Source organism: Biomphalaria glabrata, chromosome 9 (assembly GCF_947242115.1).
Source record: "Biomphalaria glabrata chromosome 9, xgBioGlab47.1, whole genome shotgun sequence".
In the NCBI taxonomy this organism is placed as follows: Eukaryota; Metazoa; Mollusca; class Gastropoda; family Planorbidae; genus Biomphalaria; species Biomphalaria glabrata.
Genome location: NC_074719.1, coordinates 26,970,990 through 26,996,992, shown reverse-complemented (window position 1 = coordinate 26,996,992; position 26,003 = coordinate 26,970,990). Strand labels below are relative to the sequence as shown.

Sequence of the window (26,003 nt, the reverse complement as noted above, 5' to 3'; positions counted from 1 at the left end):
TAAATTATTAAATTTATTCAATGTTTTAATGTTGTTGAATATATAATATATGCGGTGGAATGCATATAAATAGAAAAGTGTTGAAGAAAAAAAAAAGTATAATTAATGACATCAAGTTTGTGGGACATGTCCTCCGACAGAATGAATTATTACAGAGGTTGCAATGACATGGAGGCTGATACAAGGAAAGTAGCTTGCCGCCACACCTTCAATGGATGACCTCAGATAAGTGAACACCTTCACAGGCCTCAGACTTGGCGAGTGAACAAATCTCCACGGAGACAGCTCAATGGGCCTAACGGGGCGGGAGGATCAACATCTAAGACAGTCAAGTAGATGTACGTACAGTGAAGGTGGAACTTACTTTTTGAGGAGTTACTGAGATTCCGACTTTTGGAAAGACTGTAGCTCCGCCCATTTCTACATCACTCAGCTGGTGAAAGTTAAACATTCAATTAAAATATATTTAAATATAAATAAATACAATATTTCAAAATCTCAAATCTAACAAGATATTCTGTAGTAAAGTAGCTGTTGTTGTTGTTTGGCGCAATACAACAATGTCACATTGAAATGAACAGAGCAAGTGTTTTTTTTTTGTTTGTTTTCCTTTGAATGTAACAAGCTCCATTTCACTCTCATCTTCTTCTTATCTTATAAAATGTAGACGTCACTTTACAATAAGAGATGATTACGTCCTACGCGTATCTATGTGATAATCAAGGCATGCCTATCAATAAAGGACTCTGCCAAGTCGGCCAGGTTGATTCAGGTCACTCGTTCCATGCTTTAATTGATCGCATTAGAGACGAAGGAACACTTGGACGACTTTCTTCTATAGCGCACGCAATGCGCCTTGGTTGTGTTGTTCGTAGTTGTAAGTTAGGTTCAGGGTTTTATATCTCATTGCTACTTGACTTTTTAGTTTTCTAACCGCAATTGTTTCTACATTTAGTGATTTTAAAAATGGTATTACTCTAGTCAAATGTGAATATCCGTTTGTTATAAATCTTTTACATCCTTAGCGTTTATCGGGCTGCATGTTAGAGTGATGTCAGCTTCAGACGGCTGTTATTTTTTTTAATACAATTTATTCTGCATCCATATCAACAATTTCTTTATAAATCTATATTACAGGTGCGACCTTAGCTGGGCACTGGTTGAGTGTTATATCAAGGCCTCATGATAGCGTGCCCTCCAGAAAGAGCGAGTCTAGGGACGCCCCACTTGCCACCCAGCTAAACTAAACAAAAAAAAAAACCCAGTCGTGCTAAACTAGTTGTACTTCACTCACTGTATTCTACCATCACAGTTGAAGACAACACACAAAATAAATGTAGAAACATGAAGAGAAACCCGTGGGAGATAGAGGGGGGTGAACATTGCAAAGTGCAAGACAAAGAAAGAGAGAGAGAGAGAGAGAATAAAAAGACAGAAATAAATATTTAAAAAATAGAGAATAAAGAGAGAAATAGAGAGAGAGAGAGAGAGAGAGAGAGAGAGCGTTTAAGCTACTTAATTTTTTAACTTTAAAAAAATCAAATGACAAGATTAATGTGTATTATTTTGTATTATAACTTTTTATGCAATTTTCTAACCACTTTGGCATCACAGAAATTGTGGATTTGGAATTTTTTAAAATCTTCATCTCCATCTTCTCATTTTCGAATTTCTATCGCCACCACATTTCTACACATCTCTTCTCTTTCTTTCTTTCGGTTCTTTGATTTTGCCACCACATTTCTACACATCTCTTCTCTTTCTTTTCTCTACAGCTGAATTCCTGTTGCTTATAAAGTGTACAAAAGGAATCTTTAAAAAAAAGGAATTTTAAGCGAAACACAATAATTAGCTTTTCATTTAAATGTATCAAATAAACAAAGACCTCACAAATGAACTGTATCTAAAAGAAACTTACATAAATAAGAAACGTCATTATTCTTTCCAATTGGTCCTGAAAAATAAAGTAGCAAATCTCATATTACATTATTTCAGGTTTTAGTTTAGGATTTTCTTTTCTGCTGATCTCTACCTACCTCGCTCTTTCTTTTTCTTTCTTTATAAAGATAAAGATATGTGTGCGTTTGTGTTATATATATATATATATATGTATGTATATGTATATATGCGTGTGTTAAAGACACTAGAAAAAGTTTTATACCTCTTCTGCATCAGTGTGAAGAAAATAATGTCCTGCTAAACCATAGTTGACCACCTGGAGAAATAGTAGATTTTTAGATTAGTCTGTTTGCTTTCATGTTGAATTCTCATCTAAATAGTAGCGTAAGAAAGGCAAGTCAAACAATAATAAAACATTGAGTCACTGGAAAAGTAATTTCTGAAACAAATTTCATCAGTACACATTTTATTGCTTTCTGTTTAATATAATTTATTAATTAAAAAAAATGGTTAAAGAATTAAATGAATAATGGTAGAAAAAAATGCTAAAAAAAAAGAAATTTGTGGTAACTCTAAAAACAACATTTTACTTGAAATGGTTCTGCAGATTGATCATTTTCCGATGTATTCAAACCAGTCACATGGGCAATTTTTTGAGATAATTTATCTGCGACTTCTGAATCTTCATTTTTGACCCATCCTCTAAAAAACATTTTTTAATGAACATGAGCTGAAAGCTGTTCTAAATATTTCTATGGAATGGAACTAATAGGATACATTGTTAGAACTAATGTGATACATTGTTAGAACTAGTGGAATACATTGTTAGAATTAATGAGATACATTGTTAAATGACTTTTTAAAAAATCTGTATTTGATGAGGCCCACACATTCTTGCAGAATAAATTTCTGAGTATTTACTATCTGGGAACATCTCCAAACATGATTCCATTTCTGGTGTCCGAACGTCTGAACAATTACTTCACTTTTTCTATCTCGTTATTGTGTTGGTTACAAAACGCCCAAGACAACAAGAAAATGATTTTACTACGATACCACTTATTACAGACCTCGTGCACTTGATTTTCCTCGAATGTTCCTCGCATTATAATATTTGTCAGTTTTGCTTCCTTCTTTATTAAAGAGGTGTTGTTTTTTTTTTACATGCGTATTGGGCATGTGTCACACCTGTTTAAAATAACCCCTTGTGACATAAAACTTGTAAGGAATCCTACATTGTATACAGAAGGATTACTTTTGGAATCTCAGAACAAATTGTAAAAAATATATATACAAAGAAAAAATTGTTTTATTACATGTATGCACATGTATGTTCTGTTTTCGTTACATCCCAGACCCCACTGTGACAAACTTTTACTCATTTTTCCTAGACTCAATCTCAATAATTTGTTGAGAACGAATTTGATAACGTTTTGAGAAACACTGCTCTGCTGCCTTTAATGTCTCTCTCATTTCATTATCATCTCCTCCCACACTTCTTTATGTAAGTTTATTTGACAAGCAATCTTCTGACTTGGAGATATAGTGGTTAACCCAAGGAAACTCAGTTTCTAAAGCTCAGAAAACAGTCTGACGCTCACAGACCGCACCCAGATTGCTAGTTGATGGCAAAAGTTTGTTGTTGTTTTTTTTTTTGTTAGTGAATTTGGCGTTATAAAATATTGAGAGTCTCTGGTGTATTGTAAAAACGTTTTTGTTGTGTCTCAAAGTCTTGAAAGGCAAACAGAGAAAGCATGTTCAGACGTTGGTAATCTGGTGTTTATTTCAATAATCGTATATTGTAGGACTAATATTTGTAATAACAAAAATGTCATAATCAATGAAATTTTAGATTTAATAATCATGTTACAGCTCTGTAGCAGTCATTTAATGTATGGAATGAGCTCATTGTATTATGATTTAAAAAAAAAGGAATTAATATAATTTATTTTAAGAAAATGTTTGGGGAAAGCTGATATGGGGGGTGGCACCCTATTTTAACCGCATCGGATGACAGCGACCCTAGTGACGCCACTGCCTTAAGGAATAGTTCATTCTTGAAACAACCGTCTATAAAAGAGCACTAGCAACAACCGTCTATAAAAGAGCACTAGCAACAACTGTCTAAAAAAGAGCACTAGCAACAACCGTCTATAAAAGAGAACTAGCACCAACCGTCTATAAAAGAGCACTAGCAACAACCGTCTATAAAAGAGCACTAGCAACAACTGTCTAAAAAAGAGCACTAGCAACAACCGTCTATAAAAGAGCACTAGCAACAACCGTCTATAAAAGAGCACTAGCAACAGCCATCTATAAAAGAGCACTAGAAACAACCATCTATAAAAGAGCACTAGCATCAACCGTCTATAAAACAGCACTAGCATCAACCGTCTATAAAAGAGCACTAGCAACAACTGTCTAAAAAAGAGCACTAGCAACAACCGTCTATAAAAGTGCAAGTAAATGATAAAACATGCCTTTTGATCTACATCGCTTAATGATCGACGCAGCCATTCTGGTTGTGAATATGTTTATGGTACAACCTGATCTTCATCATTGCAGACTATGTCTGCGTGGGTACGTGTTTGTACGTCTTACATATGTTACCAAACACGGATTTACAAACACAAACATCAAGTTCTTACACGTTTCCAGTTCTTTGTTTCGTTATTATAGATCTTTTATCTGAGCCAATGACTTGACCTCTTCTCATCTGGAAATAATAGGAGACAACATGTAGAAGGAGTACAATTAACGTGTAGAAGGAGTACAATTAACGTGTAGAAGGAGTACAATTAACATGTAGAAGGAGTACAATTAACGTGTAGAAGGAGTACAATTAACATGTAGAAGGAGTACAATTAACATGTAGAAGGAGTACAATTAACGTGTAGAAGAAGTACAATTAACATGTAGAAGGAGTACAATTAACATGTAGAAGGAGTACAATTAACATGTAGAAGGAGTACAATTAACGTGTAGAAGGAGTACAATTAACATGTAGAAGGAGTACAATTAACGTGTAGAAGGAGTACAATTAACATGTAGAAGGAGTACAATTAACATGTAGAAGGAGTACAATTAACGTGTAGAAGTAGTACAATTAACGTGTAGAAGGAGTACAATTAACGTGTAGAAGGAGTACAATTAACATGTAGAAGGAGTACAATTAACGTGTAGAAGGAGTACAATTAACATGTAGAAGGAGTACAATTAACATGTAGAAGGAGTACAATTAACGTGTAGAAGGAGTACAATTAACGTGTAGAAGGAGTACAATTAACGTGTAGAAGGAGTACAATTAACGTGTAGAAGGAGTACAATTAACATGTAGAAGGAGTACAATTAACATGTAGAAGGAGTACAATTAACATGTAGAAGGAGTACAATTAACATGTAGAAGGAGTACAATTAACGTGTAGAAGGAGTACAATTAACGTGTAGAAGGAGTACAATTAACGTGTAGAAGGAGTACAATTAACGTGTAGAAGGAGTACAATTAACGTGTAGAAGGAGTACAATTAACGTGTAGAAGGAGTACAATTAACGTGTAGAAGGAGTACAATTAACATGTAGAAGGAGTACAATTAACATGTAGAAGGAGTACAATTAACATGTAGAAGGAGTACAATTAACGTGTAGAAGGAGTACAATTAACATGTAGAAGGAGTACAATTAACGTGTAGAAGGAGTACAATTAACATGTAGAAGGAGTACAATTAACATGTAGAAGGAGTACAATTAACATGTAGAAGGAGTACAATTAACATGTAGAAGGAGTACAATTAACGTGTAGAAGGAGTACAATTAACATGTAGAAGGAGTACAATTAACGTGTAGAAGGAGTACAATTAACATGTAGAAGGAGTACAATTAACATGTAGAAGGAGTACAATTAACGTGTAGAAGGAGTACAATTAACGTGTAGAAGGAGTACAATTAACATGTAGAAGGAGTACAATTAACGTGTAGAAGGAGTATAATTAACATGTAGAAGGAGTACAATTAACATGTAGAAGGAGTACAATTAACATGTAGAAGGAGTACAATTAACGTGTAGAAGGAGTACAATTAACGTGTAGAAGGAGTACAATTAACGTGTAGAAGGAGTACAATTAACATGTAGAAGGAGTACAATTAACATGTAGAAGGAGTACAATTAACATGTAGAAGGAGTACAATTAACGTGTAGAAGGAGTACAATTAACATGTAGAAGGAGTACAATTAACGTGTAGAAGGAGTACAATTAACATGTAGAAGGAGTACAATTAACGTGTAGAAGGAGTACAATTAACATGTAGAAGAAGTACAATTAACGTGTAGAAGGAGTACAATTAACATGTAGAAGGAGTACAATTAACGTGTAGAAGGAGTACAATTAACATGTAGAAGGAGTACAATTAACATGTAGAAGGAGTACAATTAACATGTAGAAGGAGTACAATTAACGTGTAGAAGGAGTACAATTAACATGTAGAAGGAGTACAATTAACGTGTAGAAGAAGTACAATTAACATGTAGAAGGAGTACAATTAACGTGTAGAAGGAGTACAATTAACATGTAGAAGGAGTACAATTAACGTGTAGAAGGAGTACAATTAACATGTAGAAGGAGTACAATTAACATGTAGAAGGAGTACAATTAACATGTAGAAGGAGTACAATTAACATGTAGAAGGAGTACAATTAACATGTAGAAGGAGTACAATTAACATGTAGAAGGAGTACAATTAACATGTAGAAGGAGTACAATTAACATGTAGAAGGAGTACAATTAACATGTAGAAGGAGTACAATTAACATGTAGAAGGAGTACAATTAACGTGTAGAAGTAGTACAATTAACATGTAGAAGGAGTACAATTAACGTGTAGAAGGAGTACAATTAACATGTAGAAGGAGTACAATTAACGTGTAGAAGGAGTACAATTAACATGTAGAAGGAGTACAATTAACGTGTAGAAGGAGTACAATTAACGTGTAGAAGGAGTACAATTAACATGTAGAAGGAGTACAATTAACGTGTAGAAGGAGTACAATTAACGTGTAGAAGGAGTACAATTAACGTGTAGAAGGAGTACAATTTACGTGTCCAAATCTGGTTCGTGTTGTGTTTTTAAAAAACAGGACAAAGCCAAAGCAAAATCAAGTGGTTTAAAAAAAAAATAACAAAAAATTAATTAAATCAATTTAAATTTTTGAAAACATTTGGAGAGATGATTGGCCTCTTTTCTTTAAAAACCGTACACATTTTCCATGCAATTCTGCACAAAATTAATATATCAATATATCATGCCAAGCGTGGTCGAACTTGAACTTGGCTTGGCCTAGCTACTTATGAAGGGTGCTCGAGGTTCGACTAGGGCCTCAGGGCAGCACGGAAAACCATCTCTCAGATACCTTCAACTGGTTCACTAATGAGATTGGACCATAGAGCTCTAAGCATGCTATTAGCAAGAAAGAATCGCTATATAAAGCTTTAACTTATATATATAAATATATATATATATATATATGTATATATATATATATATATATATATATATATATATATATATATATATATATATCATATATATTGTAGAATATTTGTATTATACAAATAATAAACTAGTGTTTAAGATGGAAGACATATTAGGAACTTCATGTAATAAGTAAACACATCGTTTTACTGCCTCAGTTATATCGGGATCAGTGCTGATGCTGTCCCCTGACACAATGTGACCAAGATATTTGACGCTCTTCCTCAACAACGAGCAATTCTTTGGGTTGATTTTCATACCCGTCCAAAAACTTCAATAGGTTGGCCAGATGCTCCTAAAAAATCAGCGACTATAATGTCATCCAGGTATACAAGACATGTGTTCTAATTAAGTCCCTGTAAAATACGCTCTTTCAAAAGTGGCGGGAGCGTTAAAGAGACCAAAAGGCATCACAGTGAACTGCCAAAGACCGTTGCCAGCAGAGAAAGCCGTTTTCTCTTTATCCTCAGGATGCATTCCCACCTGCCAGTATCCACTCTTTAGATCAAAAGTAGAAAAAATCTGTGATCCAGCAAGCCTATCCAAGGTATCGTCTTTTCTTGGGAGTGGATAGCTATCTTTATGCGTGACTTCATTAAGTGCTCTGTGGATCCATCCTTTTTCTTCACAAGGATATTTGGCGAACACCAAGGACTATTTGAGGGCCCTATGACACCTTAATGTCTCATTCGTTCTATCATGTCTACAGCCTCCTGTTACTTTGTGACCCCTTACTGTCTCATTCGTTCTATCATGTCTACAGCCTCCTGTTACTTTGTGACCCCTTACTGTCTCATTCGTTCTATCATGTCTACAGCTTCCTGTTACTTTGTGACCCCTGACTGTCTCATTCGTTCTATCATGTCTACAGCCTCCTGTTACTTTGTGACCCCTTACTGTCTCATTCGTTCTATCATGTCTACAGCCTCCTGTTACTTTGTGACCCCTGACTGTCTCATTCGTTCTATCATGTCTACAGCCTCCTGTTACTTTGTGACCCCTTACTGTCTCATTCGTTCTATCATGTCTACAGCCTTCTGTTACTTTGTGACCCCTTACTGTCTCATTCGTTCTATCATGTCTACAGCCTTCTGTTACTTTGTGACCCCTTACTGTCTCATTCGTTCCATCATGTCTACAGCCTCCTGTTACTTTGTGACCCCTGAATGTCTCATTCGTTCCATCATGTCTACAGCCTCCTGTTACTTTTTGACCCCTTATTGTCTCATTCGTTCTATCATGTCTACAGCCTCCCTTTACTTTGTGACCCCTGACTGTCTCAATCGTTCTATCATGTCTACAGCCTCCTGTTACTTTGTGACCCCTGACTGTCTCATTCGTTCTATAATGTCTACAGCCTCCTGTTACTTTGTGACCCCTTACTGTCTCATTCGTTCCATCATGTCTACAGCCTCCTGTTACTTTGTGACCCCTTACTGTCTCATTCGTTCTATCATATCTACAGCCTCCTGTTACTTTGTGATCCCTGACTGTCTCATTCGTTCTATCATGTCTACAGCCTCCTGTTACTTTGTGACCCCTTACTGTCTCTTTCGTTCTATCATGTCTACAGCCTCCTGTTACTTTGTGACCCCTTACTGTCTCATTCGTTCCATCATGTCTACAGCCTCCTGTTACTTTGTGACCCCTTACTGTCTCATTCGTTCCATCAAGTCTACAGCCTCCTGTTACTTTGTGACTCCTTACTGTCTCATTCGTTCCATCATGTATACAGCCTCCTGTTACTTTGTGACCCCTGACTGTCTCATTCGTTCTATAATGTCTACAGCCTCCTGTTACTTTGTGACCCCTTACTGTCTCATTCGTTCCATCATGTCTACAGCCTCCTGTTACTTTGTGACTCCTTACTGTCTCATTCGTTCCATCATGTATACAGCCTCCTGTTACTTTGTGACCCCTGACTGTCTCATTCGTTCTATCATGTCTACAGCCTCCTGTTACTTTGTGACCCCTGACTGTCTCATTTGTTCTATCATGTCTACAGCCTTCTGTTACTTTGTGACCCCTTACTGTCTCATTCGTTCTATCATGTCTACAGCCTCCTGTTACTTTGTGACCCCTTACTGTCTCATTCGTTCCATCATGTCTACAGCCTCCTGTTACTTTGTGACCCCTTACTGTCTCATTCAATCCATCATGTCTACAGCCTCCTGTTACCTTGTGACCTCTGACTGTCTCATTCGTTCTATCATGTCTACATCCTCCTGTTATTTTGTGACCCCTGACTGTCTCATTCGTTCTATCATGTCTACAGCCTCCTGTTACTTTGTGACCCCTTTTTGTCTCATTCGTTCCATCATGTCTACAGCCTCCTGTTACTTTGTGATCCCTTACTGTCTCATTCGTTCTATCATATCTACAGCCTCCTGTTACTTTGTGACCCCTTACTGTCTCATTCGTTCTATCATGTCTACAGCCCACTGTTACTTTGTGACCCCTAACTGTCTCATTCGTTCTATCATGTCTACAGCCTCCTGTTACTTTGTGACCCCTTACTGTCTCATTCGTTCCATCATGTCTACAGCCTCCTGTTACTTTGAGACCCCTTACTGTCTCATTCGTTCCATCATGTCTACAGCCTCCTGTTACTTTGTGACCCCTTACTGTCTCATTCGTTCTATCATGTCTACAGCCTCCTGTTACTTTGTGACCCATGACTGTCTCATTCGTTCCATCATGTCTACAGCCTCCTGTTACTTTGTGACCCCAGACTGTCTCATTCGTTCTATCATGTCTACAGCCTCCTGTTACTTTGTTACCCCTTACTGTCTCATTCGTTCTATCATGTCTACAGCCTTCTGTTACTTTGTGACCCCTGACTGTCTCATTCGTTCTATCATGTCTACAGCCCCCTGTTACTTTGTGACCCATTACTGTCTTATTCGTTCCATCATGTCTACAGCCTCCTGTTACTTTGTGACCCCTGACTGTCTCATTCGTTCCATCATGTCTACAGCCTCCTGTTACTTTGTGACCCCTTACTCTCTCATTAGTTCTATCATGCCTACAGCCTCCTGTTAATTTGTGACCCCTTACTGTCTCATTCGTTCCATCATGTCTACAACCTCCTGTTACTTTTGACCCCTTACTGTCTCATTCGTTCCATCATGTCTACAGCCTCCTGTTACTTTGTGACCCCTTACTGTCTCATTCGTTCTATCATATCTACAGCCTCCTGTTACTTTGTGATCCCTGACTGTCTCATTCGTTCTATCATGTCAACAGCCTCCTGTTACTTTGTGACCCCTTACTGTCTCTTTCGTTCTATCATGTCTACAGCCTCCTGTTACTTTGTGACCCCTTACTGTCTCATTCGTTCCATCATGTCTACAGCCTCCTGTTACTTTGTGACCCCTTACTGTCTCATTCGTTCCATCAAGTCTACAGCCTCCTGTTACTTTGTGACCCCTTACTGTCTCATTCGTTCCATCATGTCTACAGCCTCCTGTTACTTTGTGACCCCTAACTGTCTCATTCGTTCTATCATGTCTACAGCCTCCTGTTACTTTGTGACCCCTTACTGTCTCATTCGTTCCATCATGTCTACAGCCTCCTGTTACTTTGTGACCCCTTACTGTCTCATTCGTTCCATCATGTCTACAGCCTCCTGTTACTTTGTGACCCCTTACTGTCTCATTCGTTCCATCATGTCTACAGCCTCCTGTTACTTTGTGACCCCTTACTCTCTCATTAGTTCTATCATGTCTAAAGCCTCCTGTTAATTTGTGACCCCTTACTGTCTCATTCGTTCCATCATGTCTACAACCTCCTGTTACTTTGTGACCCCTTACTGTCTCATTCGTTCCATCATGTCTACAGCCTCCTGTTACTTTGTGACCCCTTACTGTCTCATTCGTTCTATCATGTCTACAGCCTCCTGTTACTTTGTGACCCCTTACTGTCTCATTCGTTCCATCATGTCTACAGCCTCCTGTTACTTTGTGACCCCTTACTGTCTCATTCGTTCTATCATGTCTACAGCCTCCTGTTACTTTGTGACCCCTTACTGTCTCATTCGTTCTATCATGTCTACAGCCTCCTGTTACTTTGTGACCCCTGACTGTCTCATTCGTTCCATCATGTCTACAGCCTCCTGTTACTTTTTGACCCCTTATTGTCTCATTCGTTCTATCATGTCTACAGCCTCCCTTTACTTTGTGACCCCTGACTGTCTCATTCGTTCCATCATGTCTACAGCCTCCTGTTACTTTGTGACCCCTGACTGTCTCATTCGTTCCATCATGTCTACAGCCTCCTGTTACTTTGTGACCCCTTACTGTTTCATTCGTTCTATCATGTCTACAGCCTCCTGTTACTTTGTGACCCATTACTGTCTCTTTCGTTCCATCATGTCTACAGACTCCTGTTACTTTGTGACCCCTTATTGTCTCATTCGTTCCATCATGTCTACAGCCTCCTGTTACTTTGTGAACCCTGACTGTCTCATTCGTTCTATAATGTCTACAGCCTCCTGTTACTTTGTGACCCCTTACTGTCTCATTCGTTCCATCATGTCTACAGCCTCCTGTTACTTTGTGACCCCTTACTGTCTCATTCGTTCCATCATGTCCACAGTCTCTTGTTACTTTGTGACCCCTTACTGTCTCATTCGTTCCATCATGTCTACAACCTCCTGTTACTTTGTGACCCCTTACTGTCTCATTCGTTCCATCATGTCTACAGCCTCCTGTTACTTTGTGACCCCTTACTGTCTCATTCGTTCTATCATATCTACAGCCTCCTGTTACTTTGTGATCCCTGACTGTCTCATTCGTTATATCATGTCTACAGCCTCCTGATACTTTGTGACCCCTTACTGTCTCTTTCGTTCTATCATGTCTACAGCCTCCTGTTACTTTGTGACCCCTTACTGTCTCATTCGTTCCATCATGTCTACAGCCTCCTGTTACTTTGTGACCCCTTACTGTCTCATTCGTTCCATCAAGTCTACAGCCTCCTGTTACTTTGTGACCCCTTACTGTCTCATTCGTTCCATCATGTCTACAGCCTCCTGTTACTTTGTGACCCCTTACTGTCTCATTCGTTCCATCATGTATACAGCCTCCTGTTAATTTGTGACCCCTTACTGTCTCATTCGTTCCATCATGTCTACAACCTCCTGTTACTTTTGACCCCTTACTGTCTCATTCGTTCCATCATGTCTACAGCCTCCTGTTACTTTGTGACCCCTTACTGTCTCATTCGTTCTATCATATCTACAGCCTCCTGTTACTTTGTGATCCCTGACTGTCTCATTCGTTCTATCATGTCAACAGCCTCCTGTTACTTTGTGACCCCTTACTGTCTCTTTCGTTCTATCATGTCTACAGCCTCCTGTTACTTTGTGACCCCTTACTGTCTCATTCGTTCCATCATGTCTACAGCCTCCTGTTACTTTGTGACCCCTTACTGTCTCATTCGTTCCATCAAGTCTACAGACTCCTGTTACTTTGTGACCCCTTACTGTCTTATTCGTTCCATCATGTCTACAGCCTCCTGTTACTTTGTGACCCCTTACTGTCTCATTCGTTCCATCATGTATACAGCCTCCTGTTACTTTGTGACCCCTGACTGTCTCATTCGTTCCATCATGTCTACAGCCTCCTGTTACTTTGTGACCCCTGACTGTCTCATTCGTTCTATCATGTCTACAGCCTCCTGTTACTTTGTGACCCCTGACTGTCTCATTCGTTCCATCATGTCTACAGCCTCCTGTTACTTTTTGACCCCTTATTGTCTCATTCGTTCTATCATGTCTACAGCCTCCCTTTACTTTGTGACCCCTGACTGTCTCATTCGTTCCATCATGTCTACAGCCTCCTGTTACTTTGTGACCCCTGACTGTCTCATTCGTTCCATCATGTCTACAGCCTCCTGTTACTTTGTGACCCCTTACTGTTTCATTCGTTCTATCATGTCTACAGCCTTCTGTTACTTTGTGACCCATTACTGTCTCTTTCGTTCCATCATGTCTACAGACTCCTGTTACTTTGTGACCCCTTATTGTCTCATTCGTTCCATCATGTCTACAGCCTCCTGTTACTTTGTGACCCCTGACTGTTACAATCGTTCTATCATGTCTACAGCCTCCTGTTACTTTGTGAACCCTGACTGTCTCATTCGTTCTATAATGTCTACAGCCTCCTGTTACTTTGTGACCCCTTACTGTCTCATTCGTTCCATCATGTCTACAGCCTCCTGTTACTTTGTGACCCCTTAATGTCTCATTCGTTCCATCATGTCCACAGTCTCTTGTTACTTTGTGACCCCTTACTGTCTCATTCGTTCCATCATGTCTACAACCTCCTGTTACTTTGTGACCCCTTACTGTCTCATTCGTTCCATCATGTCTACAGCCTCCTGTTACTTTGTGACCCCTTACTGTCTCATTCGTTCTATCATATCTACAGCCTCCTGTTACTTTGTGATCCCTGACTGTCTCATTCGTTATATCATGTCTACAGCCTCCTGATACTTTGTGACCCCTTACTGTCTCTTTCGTTCTATCATGTCTACAGCCTCCTGTTACTTTGTGACCCCTTACTGTCTCATTCGTTCCATCATGTCTACAGCCTCCTGTTACTTTGTGACCCCTTACTGTCTCATTCGTTCCATCAAGTCTACAGCCTCCTGTTACTTTGTGACCCCTTACTGTCTCATTCGTTCCATCATTTCTACAGCCTCCTGTTACTTTGTGACCCCTTACTGTCTCATTCGTTCCATCATGTATACAGCCTCCTGTTACTTTGTGACCCCTGACTGTCTCATTCGTTCTATCATGTCTACAGCCTCCTGTTACTTTGTGACCCCTGACTGTCTCATTCGTTCTATCATGTTTACAGCCTTCTGTTACTTTGTGACCCCTTACTGTCTCATTCGTTCTATCATGTCTACAGCCTCCTGTTACTTTGTGACCCCTTACTGTCTCATTCGTTCCATCATGTCTACAGCCTCCTGTTACTTTGTGACCCCTTACTGTCTCATTCGTTCCATCATGTCTACAGCCTCCTGTTACCTTGTGACCTCTGACTGTCTCATTCGTTCTATCATGTCTACATCCTCCATTTATTTTGTGACCCCTAACTGTGTCATTCGTTCTATCATGTCTACAGCCTCCTGTTACTTTGTGACCCCTTTTTGTCTCATTCGTTCCATCATGTCTACAGCCTCCTGTTACTTTGTGATCCCTTACTGTCTCATTCGTTCTATCATATCTACAGCCTCCTGTTACTTTGTGACCCCTTACTGTCTCATTCGTTCTATCATGTCTACAGCCCACTGTTACTTTGTGACCCCTAACTGTCTCATTCGTTCTATCATGTCTACAGCCTCCTGTTACTTTGTGACCCCTTACTGTCTCATTCGTTCCATCATGTCTACAGCCTCCTGTTACTTTGTGACCCCTTACTGTCTCATTCGTTCCATCATGTCTACAGCCTCCTGTTACTTTGTGACCCCTTACTGTCTCATTCGTTCCATCATGTCTACAGCCTCCTGTTACTTTGTGACCCCTTACTCTCTCATTAGTTCTATCATGTCTAAAGCCTCCTGTTAATTTGTGACCCCTTACTGTCTCATTCGTTCCATCATGTCTACAACCTCCTGTTACTTTGTGACCCCTTACTGTCTCATTCGTTCCATCATGTCTACAGCCTCCTGTTACTTTGTGACCACTTACTGTCTCATTCGTTCTATCATGTCTACAGCCTCCTGTTACTTTGTGACCCCTTACTGTCTCATTCGTTCCATCATGTCTACAGCCTCCTGTTACTTTGTGACCCCTTACTGTCTCATTCGTTCTATCATGTCTACAGCCTCCTTTTACTTTGTGACCCCTTACTGTCTCATTCGTTCTATCATGTCTACAGCCTCTTGTTACTTTGTGACCCCTTACTGTCTCATTCGTTCCATCATGTCTACAGCCTCCTGTTAATTTGTGACCCCTTAATGTCTCATTCGTTCTATCATGTCTACAGCTTTCTGTTACTTTGTGACCCCTGACTGTCTCATTCGTTCTATCATGTCTACAGCCTCCTGTTACTTTGTGACCCCTGACTGTCTCATTCGTTCCATCATGTCTACAGCCTCCTGTTACTTTTTGACCCCTTATTGTCTCATTCGTTCTATCATGTCTACAGCTCCCTGTTACTTTGCGAAAGGAAGACGACGTGGTGGCTGACGAACTGGTCTAGTTACTCCGGTATCGATCTTATGTTTCACCATGTCTGTTCTTCCTTAGTCTGAGATAAACTTATTTTCAACTCTTCTGCTTTGATATACTGCTTTTCCGATAGGTTCGCTCTGGTTTCTGTCAAAAGTCTGGCAATTTAAGGGTTGACCGACTCAGTGAGTGTAACATTAACGTTGTCAATGCAGCAATTTCTAATTAGATCGATCATATGGAATTTAGCAATGGAAGAATCTCTTCGTAGGTGTTTCTCCCTCAAGCCAAGATTCATGATTCTGACAGGTACTCTCTGATGATCTTTACCGATCATAACCAGCGTTATCCCTGCGGATACTCCGTCTTCCGTTCCTTCGATTAGCTACATCTACTATATATATAATTGTTACTATACTAATAGGTCTAAATATTTAAAACAATATTCCCATGCAGTCCTCCCCCAATCAAAAAAAAATTCAATAAAGGCTTTGAGTATTTTGCGAACCAATCTTACAAACATTTGCTCCTATTCTTCCTGAAAGCACGATATTAAGATATAGATGGACATTTGCTGGATACTCAAACAAGCTTTTATAAATTTAATTATAAAGATTAATAGGAACACAGATTGGGCAGGTATGATAACCCCACAACGACTCAGATCTCAGTGTTTGACTTAACCCACATTTTGTCACTTAATGAAGAGTTCGGGCGAACATAAATATAGTGCATAGATTAAACATGCAAAAGCAAGGGCTAGAAGAGAGACTGATACGCTAGATAAAACCCAAAGCTGAAAGTACAGCTGTAATATTAAAAGGTTTTTAAATGTTTTAGCAAACGACGTAAAAGATATTAGACTCAGAATGCCTGTAAGCACGTTTGTATTTTGTTTGACAACACACCTGACATACCACACAATGATTAGATATACAATTTTAAGGGAGATTTCTTCTTCTTCTTCTTCTAGCCAGCTTTATTGCTGCTGAGCTGCGAGCTCTTTTGCAGTCTGTGCAAATGAAAAATAGAGTGCTGTTTTCTTTAGTTCTTCATCACTATCATACAGGTTATGTTGGGCTGTATTGGAAGTAGGGTCTGCATAAGGTGGATTAGGAAGGGGCATTCAACTTATATGTCACTTCTCTCCATAAAATGGCTGAGTTCTCACTAGTGGACCATACTTTATTTATTCTTATCAGATGGCTTGAGATCTCATTACTAGTGGATCCTTGTTAAACAATTCGATTTTTTCCAATACATAAAAGTTAAATGTAACGGATTCATAAACATCATTACAATAAAAAGTATATATATATGTCACAGATGCCATTATAGATTTACTTGTATATTTCACATTTAAAAGCTTATGTGTAAATAGAAATATAAACCCTTGACTGAGCCTCAGGAATTACCCCACAAATCTAGATCCTTGACAGCGCCTCAGGTTTTACCCGAGACGTAATTACGATGTTGCAAATCTATTGGTTGATTTGAAAATAAATAAAGACATTTTAGCGCCAGAGAATTGACGAGAGTAGAAAGAACGCCAGTCAATAAAAGAATTTCCTAGTAGACAGTCGCGTTTTCTAAGAGCTCTGATTTAAAGCCTTTGTAATGTTATTTGTGCTTGTTGATCTGTAACTTGTACATAAGCTGTACTTACGTTTTATATTTAAATAAAGTTCCAGAGTTGTGTTTTAACAAAGAATCTTTTATTGTGAATCCTAGATCGTCATTTATTCAACTATTTTAATTCAAGTGAAATACCCGGCACCAAAACACACGTTGTGACATCTGGCACCCCTGACGGGACTTATTGCTACCAGCAGCTCTGTTTGCATACAGAGAAAGTCCTCAAGAAACCACAGGATTCTCACCTTTCGAGATGGTTTATGGCGCCAACCCACGAGGACCGATGGCAATCCTCAAAGAAGCTATTATTCGCCAAAACTCAATCTCATCAGAAACCAAGACAGCGTTTCAACATGTGCAAGATACCAGAAACATAGTCATATCTGCATGTGAAAAAGCAAATGAAGCCACAGCCATAGCAAACTCCAATACCAGAATGAGAGTCAATAGAAACAGAACACTGAAACAATTTGAACCAGGAGATCAAGTATGTCTGTTACTACTAGACAAAAGCAACAGATTATTCATCAAATAGCAAGGTCCATTCTCCGTACTCAGAAAGATAACAGATGTTGACTATGAGATAGACTACACAACAAAAAGAAAATCTATCACGTCAACATGTTACAAAAATATAACACAATAACAGAAGGTACCACAAGCCCAGAACAAAATGAAAGAGCCATATCATGTCTTGCAGTCATACCAGAAGAAGATGAAAATGACACGTCTGAATTTGACGACATCAATATGCCACAAACAACTACCAAACAAACTGAGTTTTGGCAAGACATCAAACTAAATTCAATGACACCGCAAAAGCAGAAAGAACTGACTACCATTCTCAAAGAAAATTCAGACATATTTACAGATGTTCCAGGCAAAACGTCAATTACGGAACACAATATAATACTTACTGATTCCAAGCCTACAAAAGCAAGACCTTACCCATTACCAGTACACTACAGAGACTTTCTTAAACAAGAAATTAACCAACTATTAGAGTAAGGAATCATTGAACATTCCAACTCTCCATATGCCGCACCAATAGTTCTTGTCAAACGGAAGCAAACGACAACTCCAAGAATGTGTGTCGACTTCAGACAGTTGAATAAAATAACCCAACTCGACTCATATCCTATGCCAAATCCTGAAGATCTTATGACCAAATTTTCAGAGGCAAAGTTCTTCACCAAAATAGACCTGTCCAGAGGTTATTACCAAATACCAGTCAGACAAGAATGCAAACGGTTTACGGCATTCACCACAGCTTATGGGCTATTCCATTTCAACTTCATGCCATTTGGTCTAGTCAACGCCAGCAGCACCTTTAATAGAGCCATTCACAGCATACTAGGCAATCGCTCTGACACAGTGTCATATATAGATGACATTTGCATATTCCATAAGACATGGAACGAACATATCAAAGGACTACAAGAAGTTTTCAGCATACTGAAACAACATGGTTTTACCATAAAGCCTAGCAAGGTAGAACTAGCCATGTCAGAAATATCCTTCCTGGGTTATAGAGTCAGCTACAATTCGCTGAGACCACAAGAGAACATTATTCAACGCATACTAGACATCAAAGTCCCCACCAGTAAAAAGCAAGTGAGAAGTATTTTGGGTCTGTGTAATTTCTACAGACATTTCATACCAGGTTACACAGCACTCATTGCTCCATTGATTGAAATCACTAAGAAAGGACAGCCAACGAAGATTCCATGGTCTACAAAGTTACATACCACTATTGAGAACATTAAAGCTGAATTCTCAAGAGACACTATTCTCAAACTTCCAAATCCAGAGAAGCAATTTTACCTCGCCACAGATGCTTCATCTTCAGCTATAGGTGCATGCCTAATGCAGAAATACCAAGACACTTCACAGAAATGCCAAGAGACTTTGCACCCAGTATTTTTCATCAGCAGGAAGTTGTCACCAGCTGAAACAAGATACTCAACCATCGAACGTGAATGTCTAGCCATTGTATGGGCCATAGCCAAGTTCTCCAGATATCTACTAGGTGCTCATTTCACACTCCTAACTGATCATGCACCACTAACATTTCTGAACTCAAAGAAGTTAGCGAACAGTCGTTTAACTCGTTGGAGTCTACAACTCACAGACTACCAATTTGAGATCAAGACAATTCCTGGACGTGAGAATGTTTTCGCTGACACACTTTCCAGATGTATTTAATTCTTTACATAATTGTGTATATATTTATCTTCCACAGGTGTAGTATATCAGTTTTGTATTGTCATATTTTAATTTTATCATGAAACACCATGAAGAGAAGTAACTCATTCAATTCAAGATTTAATTTATTCAAGTATTATGCTTTGTACAACTTTTGATATTGTCTCATTTTCATAACCACTTGAATAGTGAAACAGGTGTTCTAAGTCATCAATAATTTTGTTCTCATATACCTGACACTGCATTTACATTTTTTTAAATGTTATCTTCAAGTTGACTTTATTTTTCAGAGCATTGTCATATGTTACCTCAACCATTTTTCTATAATTTCATGTATGGTATCTTATGTATATTTAAATATTTTAATACATATGAGCATTTCTCTTACCATACAAATGCTAAATGGAGGGGGGGTAATATGTCACAGATGCCATTATAGATTTACTTGTATATTTCACATTTAAAAGCTTATGTGTAAATAGAAATATAAACCCTTGACTGAGCCTCAGGAATTACCCCACAAATCTAGATCCTTGACAGCGCCTCAGGTTTTACCCGAGACGTAATTACGATGTTGCAAATCTATTGGTTGATTTGAAAATAAATAAAGACATTTTAGCGCCAGAGAATTGACGAGAGTAGAAAGAACGCCAGTCGATAAAAGAATTTCCTAGTAGACAGTCGCGTTTTCTAAGAGCTCTGATTTAAAGCCTTTGTAATGTTATTTGTGCTTGTTGATCTGTAACTTGTACATAAGCTGTACTTACGTTTTATATTTAAATTAAGTTCCAGAGTTGTGTTTTAACAAAGAATCTTTTATTGTGAATCCTAGATCGTCATTTATTCAACTATTTTAATTCAAGTGAAATCCCCGGCACCACAACACACGTTGTGACAATATGTATTTCATTTTTTTAAAAATCCTCTATAATTGGATTTAAAGTTTTTATTTTCGCAAGCCCGTAGTTCCTCTCAACTGATATTTGTGGACGTCATGCTTTGATAAATAATTAATTCGAAGAAATTCAAGTTAGGCTTGTCTCTAACTCAAATCATTGAATAAGCCACCCCCCCCTGTAGACACAAATATTTGAATCAACCTATAAGTCTAAAAGCTTATTATAAACTGCTATCTCCACACACACAAAAATAATTATGCAGCCAAAGGTTATAACATAGTATATCTCCTAATACTAAACTGTTTATTGATTTATTCAATTCACCTTGTTTCTGACAGCGGTTTTAAAGAATTCACTCTCGGTGTCAGTGGTAAACTTGTAGATCAGTGAAACAAATGGAGAGATAGAGAGTAGTTCCTCTTGGAAGCGATAATATGGTAACAAACTTTCTATGTATCTACACACAAGTCTGACGTCATTGGGGGCCTGCAGAGTTGGTAAGTACATATAGAATGAAATGTACAGGATATATCTATTATATAAAGCAGAAAAAATGTAAGGCGTATGTATGTATGTATGTATTATGCATTATGTGGTGTCGCCCTAACCGAGAGGCTAACAGACTTGTTCGCTCTATGCTGGGAGAAGTGTGTGTTCCCACCTGAACTTTGAGATTCCGTTATCATATCCCTATACAAAAAGGGGTGTCAAGTCTAACTGCTCCAACTATCGAGGCATTACACTTCTGTCAGTAGCAGGAAAGATCTTTGCTCGACCGACTAACCCACTTTTTATTGGACGAGGTCTTTCTGGGAGCCAATGTGGTTTCTGAGCCGATAGAGGTACGTCTGACATGATATTTGTTTTGCGACTATTACAAGAAAAATGCAAAGAGCAGAACCTAAACCTATACGCTGCCTTTGTGGACCTCACCAAGACTTTCGACACGGTCAGTCGCAATGGTTTGTGGAGGATTTTAGCCAGGCTGGGAAGCCCACCTACCTTCCTTTCCATTCTCAAGCAGTGTTACGTGGGACAAAAAGGGCAGATCAGACACAATGGTGCCCTGTCTGATCACTTCTAGCAAGCTCAAGAAATGTAAGAGACAGAAATACAAGAAAGATTGAAAAAACAACAAAGAAAATGAAACATTTAATAACAAGTTTTTAAAGAAACAAAATGTATAACCAAAAAAAAACACACTCTAGTCAGAGACGTTGGTTTCGGTGGGCACGGTGTTGAGAAAATATTTTGGGCTTTCCTGAAAAATTAAAGGTTTAGTGTTACCAAAAAAAATCATACAATTTCTTATAAATAAGATGTTGGCCGAGAGGCTAAGTAGACTTGAGTTTGCCTTGGCTACCTATCAAGGGGGCTAGAGGTTCGACAGCAGACTCGAGCAGAGTTGTGTTTACTGAACATCTATAGGCAGCACAGAAAACCTTCTCCCAGTAACCCCCTCCTCCCACTAGTAGACAAAGTAGATTGAAACATAGAGCTCCGAGATAAGCATAAATCGTGTGCTATATTATAGCTATTGAAAAAGTCTTCATGACATTCCACGCTTATGGATCTTTTTTTCAAAGTAAAGAAATGAACAATGGGTGTCAAGTCACACATAATGGGACGTTCAATCGCTTTTCATGGCGTGAGGCCGTGAGTGTCGGATTCTGAAGGTACGAGGCAAGGAGACTGGCTAGAACACAGAGCCAACAAAAAGCAGAGAGAAGATGAAGAAGGCCTATATGCAGTAGACCAAACGTACTCATGTGTAGCCGGCTTTTTGAAGCGAGGACTGGACTTAGCAGTCCTCTTTGGCGACATAGGAGGAGCTCTATATGAGTTCTAAGGCCGGTTGGGTGTTCTGAGATGGACATCATTGACACATTACAGTTTAAAACACTAAATTGACAAGCAGAAAACTAACCAGGTCATAAAGCTGATGTTGAAGGCGACACAGTTTGGTGTAGTTGTAGTCTTCATTCACATCTTCCAGCTTTTAATTGGTTGGGTTTTTTAAAGCATTTTCAAGTCTTAGAACAATACTGTTGTTGGGGTCTGCACAGGTTTTAAGAAATGAAGAAAACATCAAACTGATATGGAAGATGAACTTTTTTCAACACACTTCTATATGTAGAGATTGTTGTCATTCCATTTCAAAGTTTTGTCTATTCAACCTCCCTCTCCCCTCTTTCTGTTTGTCACTCTAAGTCTATGTCTCTCTAGGACACTCTTTCATCTCTGTGAACCTCTTTCTGATTATCTCCCTTTGTCTCTTACTCTCTCTCTCTCTCTCTTTCCCCTAGTAACGTCTGTATTTTTGTATTTAAGCCTCTCCCCTAGTAACGTCTGTCTCTCCCTATTTAGTCTGTCTCTTTGTATTTAAGTCTCTCCATTATTAACGTCATTCTCTTTGTATTTCAGTCTCTCACCTATTAACGTCTATCTCTTTGTATTTAAGTCTCTCCCCTAGTAACTTATATCTCTTTGTATTTAAGTCTCTCCCCTATTAACGTCTATCTCTTTGTATTTAAGTCTCTCCCCTATTAACTTCTATCTCTTTGTATTTAAGTCTCTCACCTATTAACGTCTGTCTCTTTGTATTTAAGTCTCTCCCCTATTAACGTTTGTCTCTTTGTATTTAAGCCTCTCGCATATTAACGTCTGTCTCTTTGTATTTAAGTCTCTCCCCTATTAACGTCTGTTTCTTTGTATTTAAGTCTCTCCCATATTAACGTCATTCTCTTAGTATTTAAGTCTCTCCCCTAGTAACGTCTGTCTCTTTGTATTTAAGCATCTCCCCTAGTAACGTCTGTCTCTTTGTATTTAAGCCTCTCCCCTAGTAACGTCTGTCTCTTTGTATTTAAGTCTCTCCGCTATTAACGTCTGTCTCTTTGTATTTAAGTCTCTCCCCTAGTAACGTCTGTCTCTTTGTATTTAAGTCTCTCCCCTAGTAACGTCTATCTCTTTGTATTTAAGTCTCTCCCCTAGTAACGTCTGTCTCTTTGTATTTAAGCCTCTCCCCTAGTAACGTCTGTCTCTTTGTATTTAAGTCTCTCCGCTATAAACGTCTGTCTCTTTGTATTTAAGTCTCTCCCCTAGTAACGTCTGTCTCTTTGTATTTAAGTCTCTCCCCTAGTAACGTCTGTCTCTCTGTATTTAAGCCTCTCCCCTAGTAACGTCTGTATCTTTGTATTTAAGTCTCTCCCCTAGTAACGTCTGTCTCTTTGTATTTAAGTCTCTCCCCTAGTAACGTCTGTCTCTTTGTATTTAAGTATCTCCCCTAGTAACGTCTGTCTCTTTGTATTTAAGTCTCTCCCCTAGTAACGTCTGTCTCTTTTATTTAAGTCTCTCCCCTAGTAACGTCTGTCTCTTTGTATTTAAGTCTCTCCCCTAGTAACGTCTGTCTCTTTTATTTAAGTCTCTCCCCTAGTAACGTCTGTCTCTTTGTATTTAAGCCTCTCCCCTAGTAACGTCTGTTTCTCTCTCTCTCTCTCTTAATCTTTAACTCTGTCGCTCCATGCGTATATCATCTCATCATTAACCGCTTTCAGTAGTAAGACCATGGGCGCTCGCAGGGAGGTGCAAGATGGTGCACTTGCACCCCCTTGGATTCTGAGCAGCCAAATTCTAGCCATTTTTTTTACCATTAGATCAATCAAAATCTAATTAACAACTGAACAAGTAGTGCTTCCACTGGTGACTGAAGTACAGTTGTAGTAGATAGTAGACTAGCATAGGCTTATCAGGAACTGATGGCTGACCATGTACGTGCACCCCTCTGTATTCTGAGTAACTAACTTTTAGACAAATTTTTACATCTTCAAATCAATTTATACCTTCTAGGAAGCAATTTAACGTGTAGTGCTTCCACTGAAATAAAGTGAATAAGGATACGCTGTTATTGTAATCAACTAGAATAGGTTAATGTTCATGTCCGATCATGTGCGCTTTATTCTAGGCTTGCAATGCAATCTTCTATAGCAAGTTAGTCGTAACAATGTGTTTTCACTTGCACACTATTAGAGTTATCTTTATATTGAGTAAAGGCCAAGAATATGATAAAAGTTGTTTTTTTTTTTGTATTGGAGGACAAATCCTTGACAGCTAATGTTCGATTTGATGTATGGGAAAGTTTCTTTGAACAAGATTGAAGAGTGCAGTCATCTTGGTCAATGTATTTACGTCTTGCGGAGTTGCGGTCAGTGTTAGCGCTTAATAAAATAGCAGGTTAAACACGCTCACCAGTTTACGATAGAAGAGATACAAGAAAGTTCTTCCCGTGCCGAGTCGAAACGTTGATTTGTATCAACAAAGTACTTGCAACAGCATGAATTAACTGCATTTTCTTGGGTATTTCGGTAATGAGAAAGCAGATATCTCTGGCACTGAATAGATGTGTCTGAGCGTTGAATTTGTTGATGGCGATTGTATTCAAGAAGAATTCATTGGTTTTGTTCCTGTTGTTAAGAGGTTCGCACTGCCTGTGTATCTAACGTCATTGTCCGCGAAACATTATGCACAGACTAGACATGGATAAACTACTCGGCCAAGACTACGATGGTTGCCCCTGTAATGGGTAGCATTCAGAACTGTGTTCAGGCTAGGATTCGTGAAAAATATCCAAAAGCAGACCTTGTCCGTTGCGCGTCCCACAGACTTAAACTTGTTATCATTGACCAGAATGAAGTTTCAGATATACGTGATGCAGTTGGTGTCATCAAGAAGATTATCTATTTCTTCCATAACAGTCCCAAGCGAGAGCATTGGTGCCAAATTAACCTTTTTTGTGTGAGTCACGAGGACAGAGAAACACAAATTCATTCGCGCTTTAATGCACAACTTTGAGAAGATCTTTGTTTTAAAATAACGATAGTAAGTCAAACCAGACAAACTGCATATGTGTAATCAGTGCCTACTTCTCGTGTGTTTCTGATTCGTCTTTTAATTGTCGTCAATTATTCACCCGTTCTTGAACCAGTTTCCATGATGTTGCAATATGTCCATCTTAGCATAAGTGGCCGCTCAACAACACATCAGCAGTCACATGAATGTCATAATCAAAAACCAACTTGACCATGATGAGGAACACTTCAGGGATGGTATCCTGAGTAAAGCGACTTTGCTGGCTGACAAAATTGGTAATGAGTTGGTACTGCCGAGACTTTGCAGTTGACAGATACAACAAGCAAAAAACACATGTTTGCATTTTGGAGTTATTAGAGAACACGGCTTTACATTCCGTATCTTGATTCGTTAGTTTCTTCAATAACGTGTCGCTTTTCAAGCAATAATTAAGCTCAGTTCAACCTGTTTTGTCTACATCCTAAAACAATTCAAGAATTGCCAGATAAGCGTCCATCGCAGGCTTGTCCATCGCAATGAGAAGCGATTCAGTTATTGACAGTCTTGGCAGCGTTTGCATTTTTTGTTTGTTCGACCGTTGGGATCCACGGGCCGCACAGATAAACTGACCAACATGTACAGTCAATAGTTTGTTCACGTGTTTGTTTTATTTTTTTTTTAATTTCATGAAACAAGTATTTACAGTGAACTTAATATCGCATAGGTATGGAGGGCGAGGGGGAACCAATTCTTTTCCTTAATATTCTTTGTAATAAAAAGTTGAAGCTACGACTTTGAGCCATAGGTGGCAAC

General features: G+C 38.7%; 1 protein-coding gene across 1 annotated transcript in view; it reads right to left on the bottom strand.

The window, feature by feature from the left end:
- The window catches only part of LOC129928439 (prolyl 4-hydroxylase subunit alpha-1-like), a 35,670-nt gene extending 13,330 nt beyond the window's left edge, over positions 1-22,340 (bottom strand). The window contains exons 1-7 of the mRNA XM_056042900.1: positions 22,273-22,340; positions 20,670-20,831; positions 4,548-4,615; positions 2,490-2,601; positions 2,162-2,215; positions 1,919-1,954; positions 365-433 (exon numbers count right to left, since the gene is read on the bottom strand). Of these exons, the coding sequence (XP_055898875.1) occupies positions 365-433; positions 1,919-1,954; positions 2,162-2,215; positions 2,490-2,601; positions 4,548-4,615 (339 nt within the window). The 5' untranslated portion in view covers positions 20,670-20,831; positions 22,273-22,340. The remainder of the gene's footprint in view (positions 1-364; positions 434-1,918; positions 1,955-2,161; positions 2,216-2,489; positions 2,602-4,547; positions 4,616-20,669; positions 20,832-22,272) is intronic.
- Positions 22,341-26,003: the final 3,663 nt, after the last annotated feature.